Source organism: Protopterus annectens, chromosome 6.part0 (genome assembly GCF_019279795.1).
Source record: "Protopterus annectens isolate FY-2018-M chromosome 6.part0, PAN1.0, whole genome shotgun sequence".
Classification (NCBI taxonomy): Eukaryota; Metazoa; Chordata; order Ceratodontiformes; family Protopteridae; genus Protopterus; species Protopterus annectens.
Window position 1 is genome coordinate 710596978 of NC_056737.1, and position 22069 is coordinate 710619046.

The window sequence follows — 22069 nt, forward strand, 5'->3', positions numbered from 1 at the left end:
CTAGATAAGGAAAGCCTGTTTGGGGAAAAGGCAGAAGAGGTGCTTAAAAAGATGGAAGACAAAATCTATGCAAATAGTAAAATATTTCTTTCAAATTCAACCGCCCAGATTCAGCAGAAACTTCCCCTCTAAGCACTGGGCCTTCCCTCCACCCAGCAGACAGGGCCAAAGTAAGCCCAGCAGGGACAGGACATCCAGGCCCCTATCCCAGGGCCAGCAAAGAAGCAAACAGTGGACCACTTCCGCCTCTAAGGCAGGGAGTTCTAAGCCAGGCTTCTACGGTAAACACTCACAATGACCCCCCCCCCCGCCCTCCTTTCACTCTTCTAAATCTAGGAGGAAGGCTCACCCTCTTCAAGGACAAGTGGGTCTCTATAACCAAGGACCAATAGGTATTAAAAATAATTTCTCAGGGATACAGATTCTACTTCAGCGAACTCCCAATGCCAAGAGGGTACCCAGACCCCCCCCCCCCCAAACCAGAGGCATTAAAATAGGTAAAATCCCAGGGGGCAGTAGAACCTGTCCCTCCATATCAAACAGGAAAAGGTTTTTACTCCAGACTATTCCTTGTTCCCAGAAAAGAGAGCACTTGGTGCCCCCATCCTGGGTCTATCCAAACTGAACACCTCCTTGGTGGTCCCCATATTCAAAATGCTAACGTTGCAGCAGCTTCTGCCTATGCTCACACAATATGCCTGGCTGGTGACACTAAACCTAAAAGATGGCTACCTCCACATCCCCATGTGGGAATCCTGCAGAAAATTCCTGTGCTTCAGAGCAGGCTATCAGCACTTTCAGTTCTGTGCACTGCCCTTTGTCTTATCTACTGCTCTCGGAGTATTCATCAAATGCTTGGCCCCAGCTATAGCATTCTGCAAACAGACAAATATACAGATTTACCCTTACCTAGACGACTGCCTCATTCAGGCGAACAGCAAAGAAAGGTTGCTCCAGGATCTTTGTCAAAAAATTCCTAACTTCTCTTGGATTCACCATCAATAAGAAAAAAAAGCAAAACCCCACCAGGAAATTTGTTTTCGTGGGAACTGTGCTAGACACTGCAACCCTAATGGCCTTCCTGTCCCCAGAACAGTAGAACTTTCTGCCTCTCCACTTCACCCAGCTGACTTCCATAAGTCACCTCACTGCAAGGAAGTTCCTGCAACCCCTGGGATACATGGCATCTTGCATCCTTCTCATCCCTCTTGCCTGGCTTCACATGAGAAAGCTTCAGTGGTACTTAAAGAACCTTTGGTGTCAGCAATCTGTCCCTAGAGACCACTCTACCATTGATTCCTTGCATAAGGGACGAATTTTTGTGGTGGGCAGAGGCCTGTGCCATGAACAAGGGTCTTCCCTTCATCCTCTGCCCTTCCGGCCAGACCATCACCACAGACCCCTCAGACATAGCTTGGGGCGCTCACCTAGCAGGCAGGTGTACCCAAGGCCTTTGGAATACCCGGCAACTTCACTTGCACATCAAACAGAAAGAAATGATGGCAGTGCAAAACTCTCTGACTTACTTCCAACTCCATCTCAGACCAGGGGTCCTCCTTATAAAAACAGATACCACCACAGTAATGTGATACATCAACAAGCAGGGGGGCACCGAATCTTACCCCCTGTGCAGGTTAACCATGAGTCTATGGCTTACAGCCACCTCCATGACCTGATTGCCCAATACTTACCAGGGATCAGCAACACACTGGAAGACCACCTAAGCAGAAACTTACTGGACCCCCCACGAATGGCAGCTCCACAGAGAAATCTTTCTGCAAATCACCCAGGAATGGGGGACCCCAGAGGTGGACCTCTTTGTCTCGCACTTCAACCACCAGCTGCAGCATGGAAGGTGGATGCCTTGACCTTTCCCTAGAGCTCCCTCTTTGTATACGCATACCCTCCTCTGCCCCTAACTCCCAAGGTTCTGATAAAAATAAAGGAGGAGAGACCAAAGGCCATCCTCATCGCTCCAGATTGGCCCAGACAGCATTGGTACCCCTTACTATGCAGTCTGATCTCACAGCCCACAAACTGCTTCCCCTAAGGTCAGACTTCCTGACCCAGGAGAGGGGGAAGGTACTACACCCGGACCTGCAGACACCCACTTTCAGCTTGGCTCGCACAGTAAAAACTCACAAGAAGTCAATATTAAGCAAGCCAGTCCTAGACATCACTGAGGTCAGAAGGCCCAGCACAAGAAAATCTTATGCAGGAAAATGGAAAAGATTCTGCTCCTGGAAACAATCAAAAGGGGGAAGTACCTCCCGACCTTCCATCCCTCTCATCCTGGAATACTTAGCAGAGTTCCTCAGTAGTGGCATCTCCTTCTCCGCTATTAAAATCCATGCCTCGGCCATCTCTGCCCATTATGATTCAGACCCACCCCTCTTCTCTCACCCTTTGATTAAGCAATTCCTCAGAGGGGACTCTAATATCAGGCCTCCCAGCAGACCTCTTACTCCACCCTGGGACCTGAATTATGTGTTAGAGAAGCTAACCTTACCTCCTTTCGAACCTGCTGCTTCAACAGAATTGAAATACCTCTCCTGGAAGACCGCCTTCCTACTAGCTATCACCTCAGCCAGAAGGGTCTCAGAACTTCAAGCTCTCATGGCTGTTGAGCCCTTTATAATTTTCCATGCAGACAGAGTCTCCCTGAGGACTAATCCCTCCTTTATGCCCAAGGTGGTATCTGATGTGTCCCTTAACCAGGCCATACACCTTCCCAACTTCTTTCCCACCCCTCAAAACAAGGGGGAAAGAATTTTACACTCACTAGACGTGCACAGACAACTCGGATACTATCTGGACCACACTAAACCATTCAGAAAAACTGACCAGCTTCTTGTAAGCTTTGCCCCAGGGGCAGAGGGAAAGCCCATCTCCAAACAAACCATTTCCAGATGGATTTCACTCTGTATCAATTTTTGTTACAGACTACATGGGAAACCCTTAAGTCGATCCGTACCCACTCCACTAAGGCAACCTCCACTTCCACTGCCTTCCTCAGAGGGGAGTGGTACCTACCAGGGACATATTGGAAGCGGCCACCTGGTGCTCTGTCCATACTTTTACAAAGCATTACCACCTACCTCTCTCTTCTAAGTCTAGGGCAGGGCTTGCCTCTGCAATTCTGCAGGGCCTCCTGACCCATACCTAGGACTCTACCTATCCTTCCACCCTTTACCTCAGCTTTGGGAATCCTCCCACAGGTGATGACTGCAACAATGAAACACTAAGAACATAGTACAGTTGTGTACACTTAGCATAAATGTAGATGTTAGAGTGTATTCACAGTTGCAGTCTTGGTTTCCCTCCCTCCATCCCCCTTTTCACAACCTCCCCTAGGGGGGACACATGCCTCCCAAGGTGGCTCTTAGCCACCAGGACCCCTTCTCTCTTTTCCTTTGTGCTTCTGACAGGTTAAGGCAATAAAAACTGATGGAATGACGTCTGCTGCCTTGCTTTATAGTACTGACAACCTGATGTCAGACTACAGGCGACAACAGCCGGCGCACAAAAACATTGACTCTGGTATTCGGGCCGGCCGAGGGCTACCATAGCAGTGATAACCCACAGGTGATGACTGCAACAGTGAATATTCTCGAACATCTACATTTATGGTACGTGTACACAACTGTAATTTCCCTGTCTTGCTCCCACATGCCTATATGGTGTCCCTGGTTCTCATGGATGCTTATCTCCATATTCCAATCCATCCTCTCTTCAGGAAGTGTTTGCATTTCTCTCTTGCTTCCTGGCATTTTCAGTTCTCTGCTTTGTCCCTTGGCCTTTCTCCTGCCCCATAGCTGTTCACCAAATGCCTTGCTCCTGTGATTGCTTTTTGCAGGCTTCGAGGGATCCAAAATTTTCCTTACTTAGATGACCTGTTGCTTCAGGTGTCCTGTCCAGAAACCCTTTTACAAAATCTTCATTTCACCGTTTCCCTTCCTCAGAGCCTGGGGTTCACTATAAATTTCAAAAAGTCTTCTCTGACTCATTCTCAGGATCATATTTTTCTGAGCTGTAGGATTCAGACTGTACCAATGCCTGCATCCCTGCCCCCTCCAAAGGCCTAAACTCTCATAAGTTTCAGTGGTTTCTGAAGTCAGTGTGGCTCCAACATGCACATCCTCTTGACTTTGTAGTACCTTTTCTTCATTGTCTTAGACAGGAACTTCACTGGTGGATTCAGCAGTTGTCTCTGAATCCAGGGATCCCTTTTCATTCCCCTTTTCCCACTCAGGAATTGTACACAGACGCTTCAGACATGGGATGGGGGGATAATATTTGGCATCCTAAAAAGACAGAGAGTAGGGTCACCTTATCAACAGAAGGCGCACATCAGTGTCAAAAGAGATGAGAGCTCTTCTGCTGGTTGTTCAGGCCTTTCATCCTCTTTTCCTGGCCAGGACCTCTCAAGGTGTTCACAGATAATACCACAGTGATGTGATATATCAACAGACCGGGAGGAACAAGATCTTATCTTGGTTGGTTGGCACTTCTGGTATGGGATCTTGCTGTCAAGTATCAAGTGACTCTTTAGGCAGTTTATAGCACTTCCAGTTAGAACCCCGTGGCAGACACTCTAAGCAGATCCTTAACTCACTCCCACAAATGGGTGCTTCACAGCCATATGTTTCTGGACATTATCCACTGGTGGGGTGCTGCTCAAGTAGATCTTTTTGCCTCTCCTCTGAACAGACAGCTTTCTCTGTTTTGTGCTAGTCCAAGTTCCTGTGGTGTGGAAGGTGGACACCCTCTCATTTTCTTGGAAGTGGATGTTTCTTTATGCATTCCTTCCCCTTCTTCTCATTCTGAAGGTCCTGTTCAAGATTAACAGGATGCTGACAAACTCTTGTTGGTGACTCCCTTTTGACTGCGACAGCACTGGTTCCCTCTACTTCTGCATCTAGCCAGGGGCAATCATTACAAGTTACTTCACAGGGTGGATTTAATCAAACAATACAAGGAATCTCTCATCCACCCCCCCCCCCATCTGCTCTTCAACTGACACTGTGGGCTAAAAGATTTTGATGCCTCACAGACACCTTTTTTAAGGATGTACTGCTAGTCCAGCAGGAGGCCAGGAAACCTACTACTAGGAAATCCTGCTTATCCAAATGGAAGAGGTTTTCTATTTGGTATCCCTCTCATAACCTGGACCCACTTACTGTGTATGTTCCCTTGGTTCTGTCTTATTTGTGTGAGTTGCTCAGTGCTGGTTTGGCCTATTCTTCTGTTAAGGCCAATTTATCAGCTCTGTCTGCTTCTCTGTCGTTTTCTCCTCCTTTAGCTTCTGGATTTGAGGTAAATAATTTCTTAAAGACATCCTTAATAATTAGATCTGCCAGGAAGCCTGTTTCTCCTCCCTGGGATCTTAATTTTGTTTTGGAGAAGTTGACTCTGGCTCCTTTTTAGCCTGCTGCTTCAGTCTCCTTTCTACATTGTTCCTGGAAGTCTTTTCTTTTCTTAGCTCTTACTTCTGTCAGATGGGTGTCTGCGTTGCAGACCCTTATAGCTTGTCCTCCTTTTTTGGTTTTTCATGAGGACAGGGTGTCCTTGTGCACTAACACTTCTTTTCTGCCTGAGGTGGTTTTGAGCTGTCACTGAATTAGTCTATTAATCTGACTTCTTTTTTCCCCTGTTCGCATTCCGATAGTGAGGGAGTGTTGCATACGTTGGAAGTATATAGACAACTCAGGGTTTATTTGGATGTGACTAAGTTTATTAGAAAATCTGATAAGTTATTTGTTTCTTTTCATCCTAAATCTCTGGGACTTGTATCCAAGAAAGCTGTTTCTTCTTGGATTTCTAAGGCTAGTTCCTTTTGTTACACGTTTCATGGTAAGAGCCTTCCTTCATCAGTTAAGGCATATTCTACTAGAGCTGTGGCTTGTTTGGGTGCTTTTTTTCAAGGGCTTAGATACTAATTCCACTCTTGAGGCAACTACCTTGACTTATCTGCATACCTTTACCAAGCAGTACAAGTTGGATGGTACTTCTAGAGCTAGGGCTGGTTTTGCTAGTGCCATTCTTCATGGCTTTTTATGGGGCTCTTCTGTGCCTTCCCCCTCCCAAGTTTCCTCTTGAACTTTGGCACTCTCCTATCTGTTAAGAATACCGCAGCAGTGAATGTAAGGACATAGTACATGTGTGTAAAATCTTACCATAATGGTAGATGTCCTTGCCTTCACAACTGCAGTATTCGCTCCCTCCCTCTATCCCCCTAGTCTTTTGCCTTACTGGATGCACAAGTTACCTTTTGGGTTTCCTGGACTGTGTTCCTACTGGGGCATTCAGTTCTGATTATGGTAGGCTTGAACGTCACCTTTATGCCGTAAACTAAACAAGGAGCATTTGGGAGATGTTCGGCATACCTTTTAAAACAACAAGTAGTCTTTTGTAGACTGGATGGATGTTCGGGCTACCACGGCAAGGAATACCATTTGTTAAGAATACTTCAGCAGTGAAAGCAAGGACATCTACTGTTATGGTAAGATTGTACACAACTGTATAAGCTGTGTCTGACTTCAAGTTCTGTAAGAATTTAAAGACTGCACTGTTTTAATTTGCTCTAAAACTGCACTGTTTTAATTTGCTCTTTTACCTCCCCACAAAAAAAGTGTGTTATGAAAACGAGTACTTCCCTATTAGATATGGGGGTTATGGAGCTGAGAGTAAGGCTATGAATTATACCACAGAGCAGCACAGTTTAGGCTATTTTATCTCTGGTTTATAAATGCTGTACCTCCAAGAAAAACATCAAAATGTGCTTCAACAAAGTATTAGTTTAAGGGTGTGCACACACAACAAAGAATTAGTTTAAGGGTGTGCACACTTATGCAACCAGCATATTGTAAGTTTTTTATTTTTTATATTTTTTCCCCTAACAGATTTCTTTGTTTTTCAATTGAATTGTACAGGTTATAGGTCACATTACAGGTGGGAAAAGTTTTGAAATTATTTATTGTGGTCTCATTTTTTCATATCACAAAAACCTGGCATTTTAACAGGAGTGTGTAAACTTTTTATATCCACTGTAGCTGTAGTTGCTATAGCCTCTGAAAAGGTGAAAATATTGTCATTATTATGAATTAGTACTTCAGCTTCTTTGCTTTCTAGATTAAAAGCCTGAAATTGTACAAAACTTTAAATAGTATTTTCTTAATTAAGCAATTACTTCACATCTGTCTGTATCAAAGCATACAATCATACATAAACAGTTATTGTTGCTATATAATTGAGGAGGTGTCAATTATTATTTTATCACAAAACCATTGCTCATTCTTTTGAGGAAGAAAGTCATATTTAAACCGTCTTAGTTTTCCAACATTTCACTTTTTAGCAATATTATAAAAGGCAGTTTACTAGCTGTAAAATGACATGAACTTGATGGTGTACTGACGCTTAAGTTTTAGCACTTTTGGAATAACAGACCACATTGCAGAGTAAAATTAAATACATCTCTAACTATGTAGCCTATGCATACTTTACATCAGTTGTGTAATGCTGCCTTTTTCTTTTTAAAAAAAATGTACGTTATTTTTGTTCAGGAAAGTGACTTATTGCACTGAGAGTTTTCCCTCCATTTTATTTTAGGTTAAAAGAACTGGAAGAGAGATTGCATGGAATAGAAGCATCACAAATGACAAAACAACCAGCCTTAAAATTTAAGGTAAATATTTTAAAGAAAATGTTAATCATAAGGTAAAAACAGGGCAGATGTTATGCTTCACTGTAGAGGCTGTATGGTCTTCATATGTATCATTGGAAATCTGCAATGGGTGTGGTTTGAGTCAAGTCTCCTAAGAGTAAAATTTTAGGTCAACAGTTTTAAAGAAAACGTATTTCCTTGAATAATTTATTTATTTCACATTTGTTAACTGGGTGGTCCAGGTGAGTTACAAAAAAAATAAACATTTTCAGTGGAGACCCAAGGTGGAAAGCTCCAATAGTGTCTACAGCAATAAAAAGTAAAAGAAACATTATACATAAGATTATTAAAATAAAATGCAAACTGGAATGCCGGTATAAAGAACAAATTGTAGATTTGAAGTTGTTAATCTTCTTCCTATTCATCACTGATGGGTCCGGTTCCGAGCCCTCGGAACAGAGTCGGCCTTATACCAAGCTTGCGTGCAACAAAAACTCTCGAGCTAAGCTGCTACCCACAATGCCCTTTACTCAGTTACCTCAGATCTCGTTTGCCGCATAGCCATATATCAGCGTTTCACCGAGCTCTCCAGCCAAGTGATTTTCTTATACATTTACAAGTTTTGGTAAAAGTTTTTTCCTGTTTATAGTCTGTTCTTGATATCTATATTGTTTCAGCTCTACCCACAGGTATCTCTTTCTTACCATTGTTGGTATTTTCTAACTTTCTACCTTTGTGGTATCTTGTTACCATTGTTGGTATTTCCTCTCTTTTTTACTTCTTCATTTCCTCCACTTTCCTCACTCTTTCCCTTTTGCGTGAGAGTGTGTTCTGTTATGTCTGAAAAGAAGGGAACTACAGGGTTTAAACACTGCTCTTTTTGCAGTGGTATACTGCCGAATAGTGACCTCCATGAAGAGTGTGTGTACTGTTTGGGGGTTCCGGATTTAGCTTCAGTCACCGGACGCTGAATGAACGTCATAATAAACTGATTTTGAAGGGCCTGCTTCCTTCGCCTTTTTCGGAAGCTATTTCTGCGACAGAGGTCTCATCCCCTCCTTCTGTGGACAAGAAACGTCCTCGCTCAGACCCCTCTTCACCAGCCGGTGACAGAGGTAAAAGTCATAAACACAAGGCCCATAAGTCGTCCTCAGAGCACCGTTCTGTCTCCTCGGTTCCGAATATGTCATAGGTTCCGAGTTCGGCTCCAGTGAAGCTTACCGAGGTCGCCTAATTGGCACCTACCTCGGCACTGACTACTTCAGCTCCATCTACTGCCTCGGTTCCGATCAGTTTGTCTGTTTCTGTCTCGGCACCAACATCGCCCATTTCCGTGCAGATACCGGTTCCGACAACTACCTCAGAACTGTTTTTGTCATCCACCCTTGTTGTGACCTCGGCTCCAACCATACTGTTGCCGGTTTCTAAATTGGAATCGTCTGTTCCATTTTGTGATACATCACGGACCTGATACTCATCGACTGTGGACCCATTTGCCAGACAAGCCCGCAGCCCCTTTTTGGACCAGCCTGATTCTTTCTCAGGGGCATTGGTGAGATACACCAGGAGCCTTTCAGAATTGGAGGTGGTGCACCTTTTTGACCAGATGCTGACCGCCAGGGGAATTTCAAATCTGCCTAAACCCTATCTCACTCCAGGCTTTGGGTCTATTACTCCAGCAACCCCTACTTACTCTCCTCCCTTGGAGTCCTCTGTTCCAAGGCTCATTTATCCAACCTTTTCTAGAGGACCCCCCTTCCTCAGCACCAACAGTGACACTGTCTAAGACCCCGAGGGCCCGTTGGGTGTTGGTTCCATTGGAACCCACCCTTCCTCAATCTCATGCTTGGGGGGTGGAACCTCCGGTTCCGGTCTCTGTTCCGACGGTATTGTTGGTCCCGACTACGGATCCGAGGGTGACTACCGCTTGGAGTCTGCTTGACGCTCCGTCCCCAGGGGCAGACCATGTGGAGCTGGGTGTGCCTCCGGTTCAGATTTTGTCTTCTTTGGTTCCAGGGGCCCACTCCTCTTCGGTTGGGCCCGCTTTCCGGGTGGAGAGGGTGCTTGCTTCTAGCAATCCTCCTACATTGGTTATCCCCCCAGATGTTCTTCATGTTCCACTTTTGCAGTCATCACATTTGGGTTATCTGCTTGCAGTAGCCCTCAGTCGGCCTGATTATCAAAGTCTTGGGTTCTGTGTCTGTTGCTGTTTCATCTTTCATGACGTCAGGTAGTCAGGGGTATAAAGCATGCAGCCGACGCCATTACATCAGTCTTTCTTGCCGTGCGGTGCCCGAAGCAGAAGCAGTTCGCAAGTGCCGGTCGGCTGACTCCTGAAATTTTCGTTTTCGAGTTTCAGATCCGAAGTCTTCAACTAAGCTAAGTACCCCGTTGGGGATCCTTTTTCTTGCTCTAAACTGATGTCAGTAAAAGTTAACAATTGTATTTCTTGTGGAAAGCAAATACGTCATAAAGATTTTCATTCGTACTGCATTCCTTGCTTAGGCCCAGACCACAACGTACCTCGCTGTCGGTTTTGTGCCGTATTCAAACCTCTTACTGTCTGTTCATTTACACATCTAAATATTTTGGTACTCTGTTCAATTTTCCAGAAATGGCTTCAGTAAGCCACCCGACTACCGACATTCTGAAAAAACACAAAGATAAAGACAGAGACAGACCGCATAGGTCCAAAGCTGCCAATGATGCTTCTCCTAAGCTACTCGCCAGTTCGCAGGTACTCAGTGAGGCCACTTTTGCAGCCCCTGATACCCACTACTTCAGATTCGCAGGCCTCTACTGAGACCCGTTCGGAGTCCGGTATGCCGCGAGATACTTCTTCGACTGTGGAACCTGTGGATGTCTCTACCTTGGATGGGTCCGGAGCTGCTGTGCAGGCACCGGCTTCTGAGGATGTATTCAGGCCTACTGACTTGCATATTAAACCAACGCCATCTTCTTCTTCTTCAAGGCCTAAAACTCGATCCATGCCTGGAAAAAACAATGCCCAGATCGCATGGTCAGGCCCCTATGCCTAAAAAATGATAAGAATGGCTGAAGATCTTATTACTCTAATCAGGGGAAGCCACCCTTCCCCCTCTGAGACCTAGGACTGATTTTCCTTCTGATTCTTCTGATCAGGATTCTGAAATTTCTGTTTTCTGTGATGACCAGGATTTGCCCTTATCTACCTATGAGGATTCTGATGCAGAGGACACCATTCCCTCTGCTTCCCCTCCAGAGGATTTCTCTTTTGGTGAAACCTTGCATACTCTTAGCGAGCATTTCCACTAGGAAAGCCAGGATTACTCTGACTCCAAAAAGAGGCTTAGGGAATTCTTACTCCTACCTCAACACAGGCCTTTAGCTGTCCCTCCCGTACTGGATATCGTAGATGATGCCTTCTCAGAATCTAGCCTGGCCCCTGACTCTTTACCTCCTGCTCCCAGAAAACCTGATAGGTATTACAGGGTACCTGACCCTTAGAAGTTCCTCTTTAAAAATTTTACTGCGGATCCTGAGATCATTTCACAGGGACTCAAGGGCGTTAAGGCTACTACTGCCAAAAATCCTATCCCCTCTGATAGAGATTCCAGGGCGCTGGATAGATGGGGTAAGAAGGTATACACTTCTGCAACCTTGGCCATTAGGGCCTTAAACTGCCAGTTTCATATGTTAAAGTATCAGCAGCATATTATTGGATTGCTTAAACAGAAAATAAAGATTTATAGGATTTAATGCATTCTACTGAACAAGTTGGAAAACATACTTTGCAATGTGGTTTTGATTCATTAGAGGCATCTTGCAGGGCTGCTGTCACTGGGTCTGTACTTAGGAGGCATGCTTGGCTTAAGGAGCAATCTTTGCCAGATCATGTTAAAGCTAAATTACTGGATGCTACCTTAAACTAAGACCGCCTGTTTGGCAGCAAAGCAGTAGTACATAAAAAGATGGAGGAAAAAGCTAAATCTATGCAAACTGTTAAAGATTTCCTGCAAGTACAGCCTCCCAGATTTAGTAGGCATTGGCCCTCTAAGAATTGGTCCTTTCTTTCCTCTTCCAGGCCTTCTCCGTCCAAACTCAGAACCAGCAGAACACCCAGGCTTCAGTCCCAAGGTACTTACAGGCCTAAGCAGTGGGGGGCTCCCACTTCCAAAGCAGGGAGTAGTAAGACTCCTCCCTATGGTAAACTGTCTCAATGACTTAACTTTAAATCTTCCAAGCCCTGCTCAACTGACTGTTCCTTTAGGGGGAAAGATTGCCCTGCATGCAAAAAATTGGGAACTCATTACCCAGGACAAATGGGTTTTAAATAGTTTCCCAAGGATACAGATTTCACTTCCACTCCATACCAACTCCAAGTGGTTGGCCAGACCTACCCCCAAATCAGTGGGCAGAGGCTCAAAAGCAAATTCTCTCTCTTTTAAGCATCATGGCTATTCATCCTGTCCCAGAAGAAGAATGGGGGCAAGGTTTCCACTCAAGACTTTTCCTGGTACCCAGAAAAGACGATTCCTGGTGTCCTATCCTGGGCCTGTCTATCCTAAACACATTTTTGTTAATCCCAAAATTCAAGATGCTAACTCTTCATCACCTGCTTCCCATGCTAGGCAAAGATGCCTGGTTGGCAACACTGGATATCCCAATAAGGCAATCGTGCAGAAGATACCCACGCTTCAGAGCAGGCTACATGCACAGTCAGTTCTCTGCACTGCCCTTTGGCTTATCTACTGCGCCCAGGGTATTCACAAAGTGCCTAGCTCCAGTCATTGCATTTTGCAGGCAAAGAAATATTCAAATATACTCATACCTGGACAATTGTATAATTCAGGCAGAAAGCCAGGACATACTATTAAGTCATCTGGCATTTGTAAAGAAATTGCTAATGTCTCTGGGGTACACCATAAATGAAAAGAAATCACATCTTGTACCCTGCCAACAAATTGTATTCCTGGGAGCAAGCTTGAATATAACTTCCCAGATGGCCTACCTCCCGCCAGAGAAACAAATTCATTTGACAGTCTACTTCAAGCTACTGGCTACAAAGACCCAGCTATCTGCAAGGGAAATACTGTAAGCCCTGGAGTTCATGGCCTCTTGCATTCTACTAATTCCACATGCAAGACTGCATATGAGGAAACTACAATGGTATCTAATGAGTTTATGGTGTCAACATTCTCAGGATCTAAAATCAATGATTCCTATCATACCTTGTCTACGGATAGAGTTCCTTTGGCGGGCAGAGGCCTGCCACCAAAACAAGAGACTGCCATTCATTCTACCCCCTGCCGCTCAAACCCTAACAACAGATGCATCAGATTATGCATGGGGAGCTCACTTGGCAGGGCAGTGCATTCAGGGCAAATTGAACCCAAATCAAATGCACCTGCATATCAATCAAAAATAAATGTTAGCTGTACAGAATGCTCTGACAGCCTTCAAGGACCACATTCTTCCAGGACAATTATTGGTAAAGACCGACAACACCACTGTTATGTGGTACATAAACAAGCACTGGGGGAACCCACTCTTTCCCTCTCTGCAGACTAGCCATGGCTCTGTGAAACACAGCCTTGGGCTACCAAGTGCCACCTACAGGCTCAGTTCCTGCCAGGAAAGCTAAATACACTGGCAGATGACCTAAGCAGAAATTTCATGGACCCACATGAGTGGAAACTGGAACCAAAGATATTCAACTTGTTGAGAAGCAAATGAGGGAGCCCAGAGATAGACCTGTTTGCCTCCCCCCAGAACTACCAGTTGGACAAATTCTGTACAAGGACTCCCCACAAACAAACTTGGAAATTGGACGCCGTGTCCTTCACCTGGAAAAACCTATCAGTTTGCCTTTCCCCCTCTGCCTCTCCTCTCCAAGGTACTACTAAAGATCAAACAGGACACAAACCAAGGACAATACTGATTGCACCAGACTGGCCACGCCAACACTTGTATCCCCTTTTGCGCATTGTGTCACTGCTGCCACCATGGCACCTGCCTCAGACCCCTGCCCTGCTGTCCCAGCAGGAGGGCCAGATTCTGCACCCACAGCTTCAAACCCTGAACCTGGCAGCCTGGCTAATTACATGCTCTCTCCTTTGCCATCCCTCAGTAAGCAAGTGATGGGTGTCATTCTGGAGGCAAGGAGGCCTAGTACTAGAAAATCCTATGCTGAAAAATGGAAAAGATTCTGTTCCTGGAGCCAAACTCAGGGGATGGGCACAGCAGCACCCAATTTACCCCATATTCTTCAATACTTAACTGAGATGCTTCACAAGGGCCTTTCCTTTTCCTCCATCAAAGTTCATGCCTCAGCCGTTTAAGCTCATTACAATACAGAACCACCCCTCTTCTCTCATTCACTGCTGAAGCAATTCCTCAGAGGGGCCAAAACTTAAGACCACCCAGGAGAGCCCCTACTCCAGCCTGGGACCTTACCTTTGTATTGGAAAAGCTCACTCTACCTCCCTTTGAGCCAGCTGCAAATGCAGAGTTGAAATTCCTTTCTTGGAATACAGCCTGCCTTCTAGCCATCCCTTCAGCAAGAAGGGTGTCTGAATTATAGGCCCTCATAGCAGTGAAGCCTTCCATCATCTTTCATGCTGACAGGGTGTCCCTCAGGACCAATCCCACCTTTCATGCCCAAGGTGGTATCCAGTGTGGCTCTTAATCAGTCCATTTATTTGCCAACCTTCTTCTCTAATCCACAGAACAAAGGGGAATGAATACTGCACTCCTTGGATGTGCACAGACAACTTAGAGTTTACTTGGACAGGACTAAGCCTCTCAGAAAATCCGAACAGTTACTAGTTGCATTTGCTGCAGGGGCAGAGGGGAAGGCCATTTCAAAGCAAACCATTTCTAAGTGGATAGGCCATTGCATTCATTTCTGCTATAAGCACCATGGAAAACCTACCCCACAGGGGATAAGACCACATTCAACCAAGGGCTGCATCTACCTCTGCAGCCTTTCTCAGAGGTGTCCCTGCCAGGGACATCCTAGAAGCTGCTACCTGGAGTTCTGTGCATACCTTCCCAAAGCATTACCACTTGCCAATTTTTTCTAAATCCAGAGCTGGCTTTGCCACTGCAGTCTTGCATGGCCTTATAGCTGGCCCTGATGCTATCTAATTACCTCCTCCCCATCCTTAGCTTTGGGAATCTACCCAAATGTGATGACTGCACCAGTGAAACCCAAAGAACTGAGTACAGTTGTGTACACTTGCCCTAAATGTAGATATTCGTGTGTATTCACTGTTGCAGTCCTGGTTAGCATTCACTGTTGCAGTCCTGATTAGCCCCTGACTTCTATTGACTATACTTCTATTCTTGTTTACTATGCTTAAAGCTTTTTGGTGTATTTGCTTTTTTGTTGGGGGTGTAACCTTGTATATAATTGCTTCCCATTATGGGGGCACCTGGGGCAAGAAAAACTGATGTAATGGCGTCGGCTGCATGCTTTATACCCCTGATTACCTGACGTCATGAAAGATGAGACAGCAACCGACGCAGTACCCAAGACTTTGATAATCAGGCCGACTGAGGGCTACTGCAAGCAGATAACCCAAATGTGATGACTGCAGCAGTGAATACACTCGAACATCTACATTTATGGTAAATGTGCACAACTGTACTTTCTTTCTGAGCCACAGCTGTCAAAGACCACCCCCTCCCAGGACTCTGAGAGCACAAGGCCCAGGAAACCCCTACCCAGGGTATTTCCCTTTCTGAGTCTTCTTCGGATGCTCCCACCGAAGAACCCCCTCTGAAACGGGTGTGTAAGAGGAAACACATGAACTCCCCAGAGGAGTCCCTCATGGAAGATATGGACTACGATGATGGGGAAGGGTCCCCATGGTCACCCCCTGCCGATGTCTCCTTCGGAGACATCATGGAAATCTTGAAACAAGACATCATGGAAATCTTGAAACAGAGGGGTGACTAGAAGTCCTCCACCCCATCCTCTGAGGAATCCGTATTCCTGCAGGCCTTTCGCTCTCTGCCTTTTACTTCTTGGGTGATCACCCCCCCGCCGATGAGTTGGTTAAACTCATCGTGCAATGGGCATGGAAGAACCCTGACTCCTTTGAGGCCATCCCCAGGAGATCAGACAAGGTAATCTCCCCTCCAGAGGATCAACCTCATTGGTCCAGAGGTTTGCCATTGGACACTATGGTGGTGGCGGCAGCCACGAAAAAGGACCTTGCTGAAGAGAGTCCTGCTGTTCACCCGCCCACCAGAGTCCCGGGCAGTGGACAGGTTAGGGAAGTGAGTTTTTGTGTCAGCAACCTTTGCAGTTAGGTCTCTGAACTTTTTGGCACATTTTACGAGGCTCCAGAGCGATCTTATCTCCGCACTCTCCGGAACCCTGGCGGGCCAAGTATCAGATGGAGCACGAGATAACGTTGCTTCCCAGCTTGCCACCCTAGAGTCAATATCCAATTCATCCATGAGGTTGCTGTCACACGCAACCGAAGGAGCAGCTAGAGCTGCGAGTGCAGGCGTAGTCATGAGACGCCACACCTGGATGCACATTTGTGACCTCGCGGATTCCTTCAGGTCTTCCTTTCTAAATGCCCCTATTGAGCCATCAGCTCTGTTCGGGGCTAAGGTCAAGGATACATTAGCCAGGTGCGAGCAAGACGGGAAGACCTTGTCCGCCGTTGGCCTATGCTTTTCCAAACCTCAGCATTCCTTCTCCAGGAATCAGAGAAGCGGGAAAATGTGGCACAAGAAGTCTCAAGGTCATTTCCGAGACGCACGTGGTGAGGACTCCTCCAGAGGCAGAGGGGGTTCCAATAATGGAAGACGTCCCTTTTAGGGCAGAGGGTGTCCCCGGAACCAGGGCTCCAGAGATTCCTTCTCGGGCAGACTGTATCAGTGCTTTTGAGGCGCTGCCCGATTGCTTTCCTCTGGAAGCAGTCGGGGCACATTTTTCTCTGCACCAAGCTGCCTGACTCTACATTACAAATGATCAGTGAGTACAGAGAATCATTACTAGAGGCTACCATATTCCCCTAATAGCGTATCCAAGACCTCCGAAATCCCTTCCCGATGTTCCATCCAGTCAAAGGGAGGAGGCAGCTTCCGAAATACGAAAGCTATATCAAAAACAAGCCATCCAACAGGTCCCCATAGATCAGTGCGGATCAGGGTTCTACTCAAGATCCGTTTTGGTGCCAAAGAAAACGGGACTGGAGGCCCATTCTGGATCTCAACCAACTAAACAAATCGGTAATTCAGACCAAATTCTATAGGGTCACGATTCAAGCCATCCTCCCCTTTCTGCGGGAGGGTGTGTGGATGTGCTCATTGGATCTCTGGGATGCGTTTTACCATATCAAGGTGGACAAGTGCTCCAGGTGCCTCCTTCGCTTCCAGTTGAGAGCCAATCACTACCAATTCAGAGCCTTGCCTTTCGGTCTTTCAACGGCCCCCAGAGTGTTCACTAAATGCCTTGCGGTGGTAACAGCTCATCTGAGACTTCAGAAATTCCAGGTGTTTTTGTACCTAGATGATTGGCTCCTCTCCACCCCCACCAAGCGTCTTGTGGTTAGGCCCCTCCACTACACCCTGGTTCTAGCGAAGTCACTAGGCATCACCATACCTTGGGAGAAATCCAACCTTCAACCCTCACAACAACTGGAATTCATTGGGGCAATATTTAACACCCAGTCAAGCCTGATCTCACTTTTTCTGCACAGGCTTCAGAGACTAGGGGCACAAGTTCAAGTGATATTCTGTTGGAAGAAAGGTGTCTGCAAGGGAAGCTCTCCAAGCCTTAGGATCAATGGCTGCAGTCATCCCTGTTGTTCCCTTAGCCAGACTACACATGAGATTACTACAATGGCTTCTAAAGGCCCAGTGGATACCCAGTCTTCACCCCCTGAGCTCACAGATTCTCATCACCGACATTTGCAAACTAGATCTCCTCTGGTGGATGAGTACAGATGAAAATATTTGGTGTTGCCCCTTCCAGTCTCCCCAGCCCAGCGCCACAGTGACCATGGATGCTTCCTTGATGGGGGGGGGGGGGAGTCAGTGCAAGGCACGTGTTCCGATGTAGAGGTAAACTTGCATATCAGTGTCCAAGAGTTAAGAGCGGTGCTATTGGCGTTGCAAGCTTTTCATCCGCTCCTTCCATATGGAACAATTGCTGTCTAGTCGGACAACATGTCCATGGTCTGGTACATAAACAAACAGGGAGGAACCATATCTTACCCTCTATATCGCAAAGCCATGAGAATCTAGCAGTGGGCGATAGCTTTCAACCGCTTTCTGATCGCAACGCATATCTCAGGGAGCTCCAACGTGATTGCGGACAGGCTGAGCAGATGCATTCTCCATCCTCAGGAGTGGTCTCCCAACCCAAGTGTGGTGGCGGACATTTTCAGCTGTTGGGGCCAGCCATGCTGCAACCTTTTTGCCTCCCCCTCAAACACAAAATGCAGCAGCTACTTTGCCCTCTTTCCCCCTCTCAGGGAGTCACCTTGATCCACGATTGGCCCATGGGTCTCCTTTATGCTTATCCTCCGATTCCTCTGATTTCCCTTTTTCTAAGGAAAGCTATTCGGTCGAGAAGCAAAGTGATCCTCATTGCCCCGTTCTGGCCTCGTCAAGTGTGGTTTCCCTTCCTTCGACCTCATCTGTTATAACCTCCTTTGATCCTAGACACTCATCAGGACCTCATATCTCACCCACAAGGGCTGACTCCCCCCATATCTGTCCACTCTCAAGCTAACAGCTTGGTTTCTCCACTTCTGTTAGTTGCCAGGCAGGAAACCCTCTCTTCACCCGTACGTGATATTATCTTGGCCTCTCATAAACCATCCACCAGGAATCTTTACAGGGACAAATGGAAAAGATTCTGTATTTGGTCACGTAATCAGAAGCTAGACCTGTTCTCAGCCCCCGTAGCAACTATTCTTCATTATCAGGCTGAACTGTTAGACAATGGGGCCTCGGCTTCCACAATTCGAGTCCATCTAGCATCTATTTCCAACTTCCATAATGGGTCAGATGGAGTGCCACTTATTTCCTCTCGCCTTTGCAAGACCTTCCTCGGGGGTATTTTCCACAGCAGGCCTTCCAGCAGACATTTGGTGGAGGCATGGAATCTGTCCTGGGTTCTACAGTCTCTTTCTCTGCCCCATGTTGAGCCGGCTGCGACATGTGATCTAAAATTCCTCTCATGGAAATCCTTATTTCTGGTGGCTATAACTTCAGCCAGAAGAATTTCTGAATTTCAAGCATTCTGTATCAAGAGCCCATACCTGAAATTTCATAAGGACAGAGTATCACTTCGTACTAACCCATCCTTTCTCCCCAAAGTGGTTTCTGATTTTTCTATTAACCAGTCCATTGAGCACCCTGTGTTCTTCCCAAATTACTCTAACAAGGGAGAATACTGCCTACATTCCTTGGATGTTCATAGACAATTACATTTCTATGTGGACAGAACTAAATCCTTTCGCAAGTCGGACCAGCTTTTCATCTCCTTTGCGGGTCCTAGAATGGGAAGTACAGTATCGAAAGTTACTTGGTCTAAATGGCTCCGGGATTGCATTGCCTTCACATATTCACTTATGGAGGGATCTAAGCCTGGCCAAATCAAAGCTCACTCAACTAGGGCTATTGCAGCATCTGTTGCCTTCCACTCTAGGGCCTCCATAGATGACATTTGTGCAGCTGCCATTTGGGCTAAGCCCCGCACTTTTATCAAGCATTACAATTTGGATCTGATCTCCAGGGGAAGGGCAGCCTTTAGTTCAATGGTTCTCAGGAATGTTCTTCCATAAGGGCCACCCAGGTTCTCCAAGTAGCTGGGGATTCTGTCCCATCAGTGATGAATAGGAAGATGATTAACAACTTCAGATAAAGAAGTTCTGTCTTACCATAACGTTCCATCTGAGTTGTTGATCTTCTTCCAGTCATCGCACCCTCCCACCGACCCCCTCCTAAGGTTCCTGGCGGATCTTCTGGGTCTTTGTGGTGTATTAGGGTTTCTGCGCAGAGATGGCCTGACTTATTTCTTCTTCTATATGTTGCATGCAAACTCGATCTGAGGTAACTGAGTAAAGGGCATTGTGGGTAGCAGCTTAGCTCGAGAGTTTTTGGTGCACGCAGGCTTGGTATAAGGCCGACTCTGTTCCGAGGGCTCTGAAATGGACCCATTAATGATGACTGGAAGAAGATCAACAACTCAGATGGAAAGTTATGGTAAGGCATAACTTCTTTTTTTCTCATAAGAAAGTGAGTACTAAAAATATAAACATACAGTTTAGTCAGTGCTGAAAAACTAACATGTTGTAATGTTTACAAGAATTAGAAGTAACACCAAGACATTTCCTAAGTAGAGGTTGTAAAAATGTGAATAAACAGAGGTGTATGAAAGGTTAAGTGGGGTGACTGTAGTGACAGATCTTGGAGGTAAAAATGTGATATTTTAGTGTATTTTTAAAGTTGTTGGCATGAGTTATACTTCTGATATTAATGGGAGTTTATTCCAGCTATGAGAGAGTATTTATAAATGTTTTTGCCTATATTTTTACAGGGTTTATAGGTCAGTAGTAAGAGTTGGTTGGAACTACGAAGAGGATGACTGGGGGTGTAATAGGACAGAAGACTGGAAAGTGATGAGCAGGCAGTGGGGTTATTGAGAAGGAAGTGAGCAGTTTGGAGTTGTGAGGGCCAGGCAGTCGTGGGAGGAGTAGGGATTATTTATAGCAAATCTAGCAACTTTATTGTATGTTGATTCGAGTTTGTGAATAAGGGAAGATTGTAGGTTAGTCAGGATAGGGGAGGCATAGAGTAGTGTCGGTAATAAAGTTCAAGCAAGGGCATGTTTGGATTCTGCACTAAGGTATTTTTTTATTTCTGGAGTTTTGTGTAGTAAACAGGTCTAACAAGTTTTCAGAGACATATATCAATGTGGAGTCATCTGCATATTGAACAATAGAGAAGTGGCCGCAAGAAGTATGGAGGTTATTGGTAAAGATCCAAAGCACAAAAAAGGCAGAATAACCAACAAACCAAAACAAATGGTCAAAAAGCAGACTCCACTTGAAAATAGTAGTGCGGTAGTTCAAACAGCTCACAATAAGGCTCAGAAGCTCCAATACACAGATAATTTATTTGAACGCCAACAAAATAGTACACACGTTTTCATCAATAGTATTATTTCATCAGATAAACTCAAGATTAATCGCACGGGTATAAATACTCCAAGGTTACCCACTTAACACTAATAAATTAATTAATTAGTCAAATTTAAAGCCACAAAACGCACTAATGTGAAAAAATTCAGTGTGTGCATGTATGCTTAATAACATCAAAAAATCAAAGTTAAAACCACATTTTAAAATCACTTATCATAGTATAAAATGCTGTCTTGATACTAAAAAATGTTTTATGACCACTACATTTATTAAAAATTGTATGTTAAAACCTTCCTAATATATTTCATGTTAAAAAATCAAATCCTATGGGATTTTAACTTTAAATGTGGAACAATAGATATTGTATCATTAAGCCCAGGGAATCGATTGGATTCCAGAAAAATTTGCCAGTATGTTTCCCTATGGGATAATAGTACCTCCCATGGTCCACCCCTGGCATCCTGAGAAACAGAATCCAAAACGAAAAAAGAAAAGGTCGCTCCAGGGCATGTAGTAAGGTGCTTATAAAGTGCATTGTTACTGTCACATTTTTGTATGTCATAAAGGTGCTCATACACCCTTCTACGGAGTTGTCTTTTGGTCTTCCCAACATAAAATGCCTGACATGACTGGCACACTGCCAAATAGACAACCGCATAGGAAAGACAATTGTAGAATCTTTTTGAACTAATCTTCCTATTTCTGCTTTCCAAATACACAAATTCTTGATTGTAAATGTGTTTGCACTGAGAACACCGTCCACACTTGAAAGTCCCCTTACGGGGATATTCATGCTGATGTTGTATAGTACCCTTTTCTAGAATTCTCTTAATGTTAAAACCTTTTCTATATACAGTTTTAAGGGTTATATTCTCGAATCCATTGAGGTCTGTTAATTCCTGAAAGGATTTAAATTCCCTGTCAATGATCCTACTAATCTTCCCAACATTACCACTGTATTCTGTAATAAACAATAACTGGTGACCGTCACCGTCCAACTTATCCTTACCCTGTTCAGTGTGTAAATGCTCTTGCCCCAAAATGGGCCTGAACCTTGTGGGTCTACCTTTCATAACTTCTTCCTTGACTGAATTGATCATGGCTGCAGGATACCCCCTGTCCGTAAACATTTTAATCAGCTTGTCACATTCAGTGTTGAATTGGTGGTCCTGAGATGTCATTCGTGAGGCCCTGACAAACTGTCCCTTAACTATGCCTCTCTTTTGGAACCCTGGGTGTGAACTTGAAAAAT

General features: G+C 45.2%; 1 protein-coding gene across 1 annotated transcript in view; it reads left to right on the forward strand.

The window, feature by feature from the left end:
* DDHD1 (DDHD domain containing 1) overlaps nt 1–22069 on the forward strand; it is a 1563737-nt gene that overhangs the window by 1064890 nt on the left and 476778 nt on the right. Inside the window, exon 8 of the mRNA XM_044073566.1 lies at nt 7571–7684. Coding sequence (XP_043929501.1) covers nt 7571–7684 — 114 coding nt within the window. The remainder of the gene's footprint in view (nt 1–7570; nt 7685–22069) is intronic.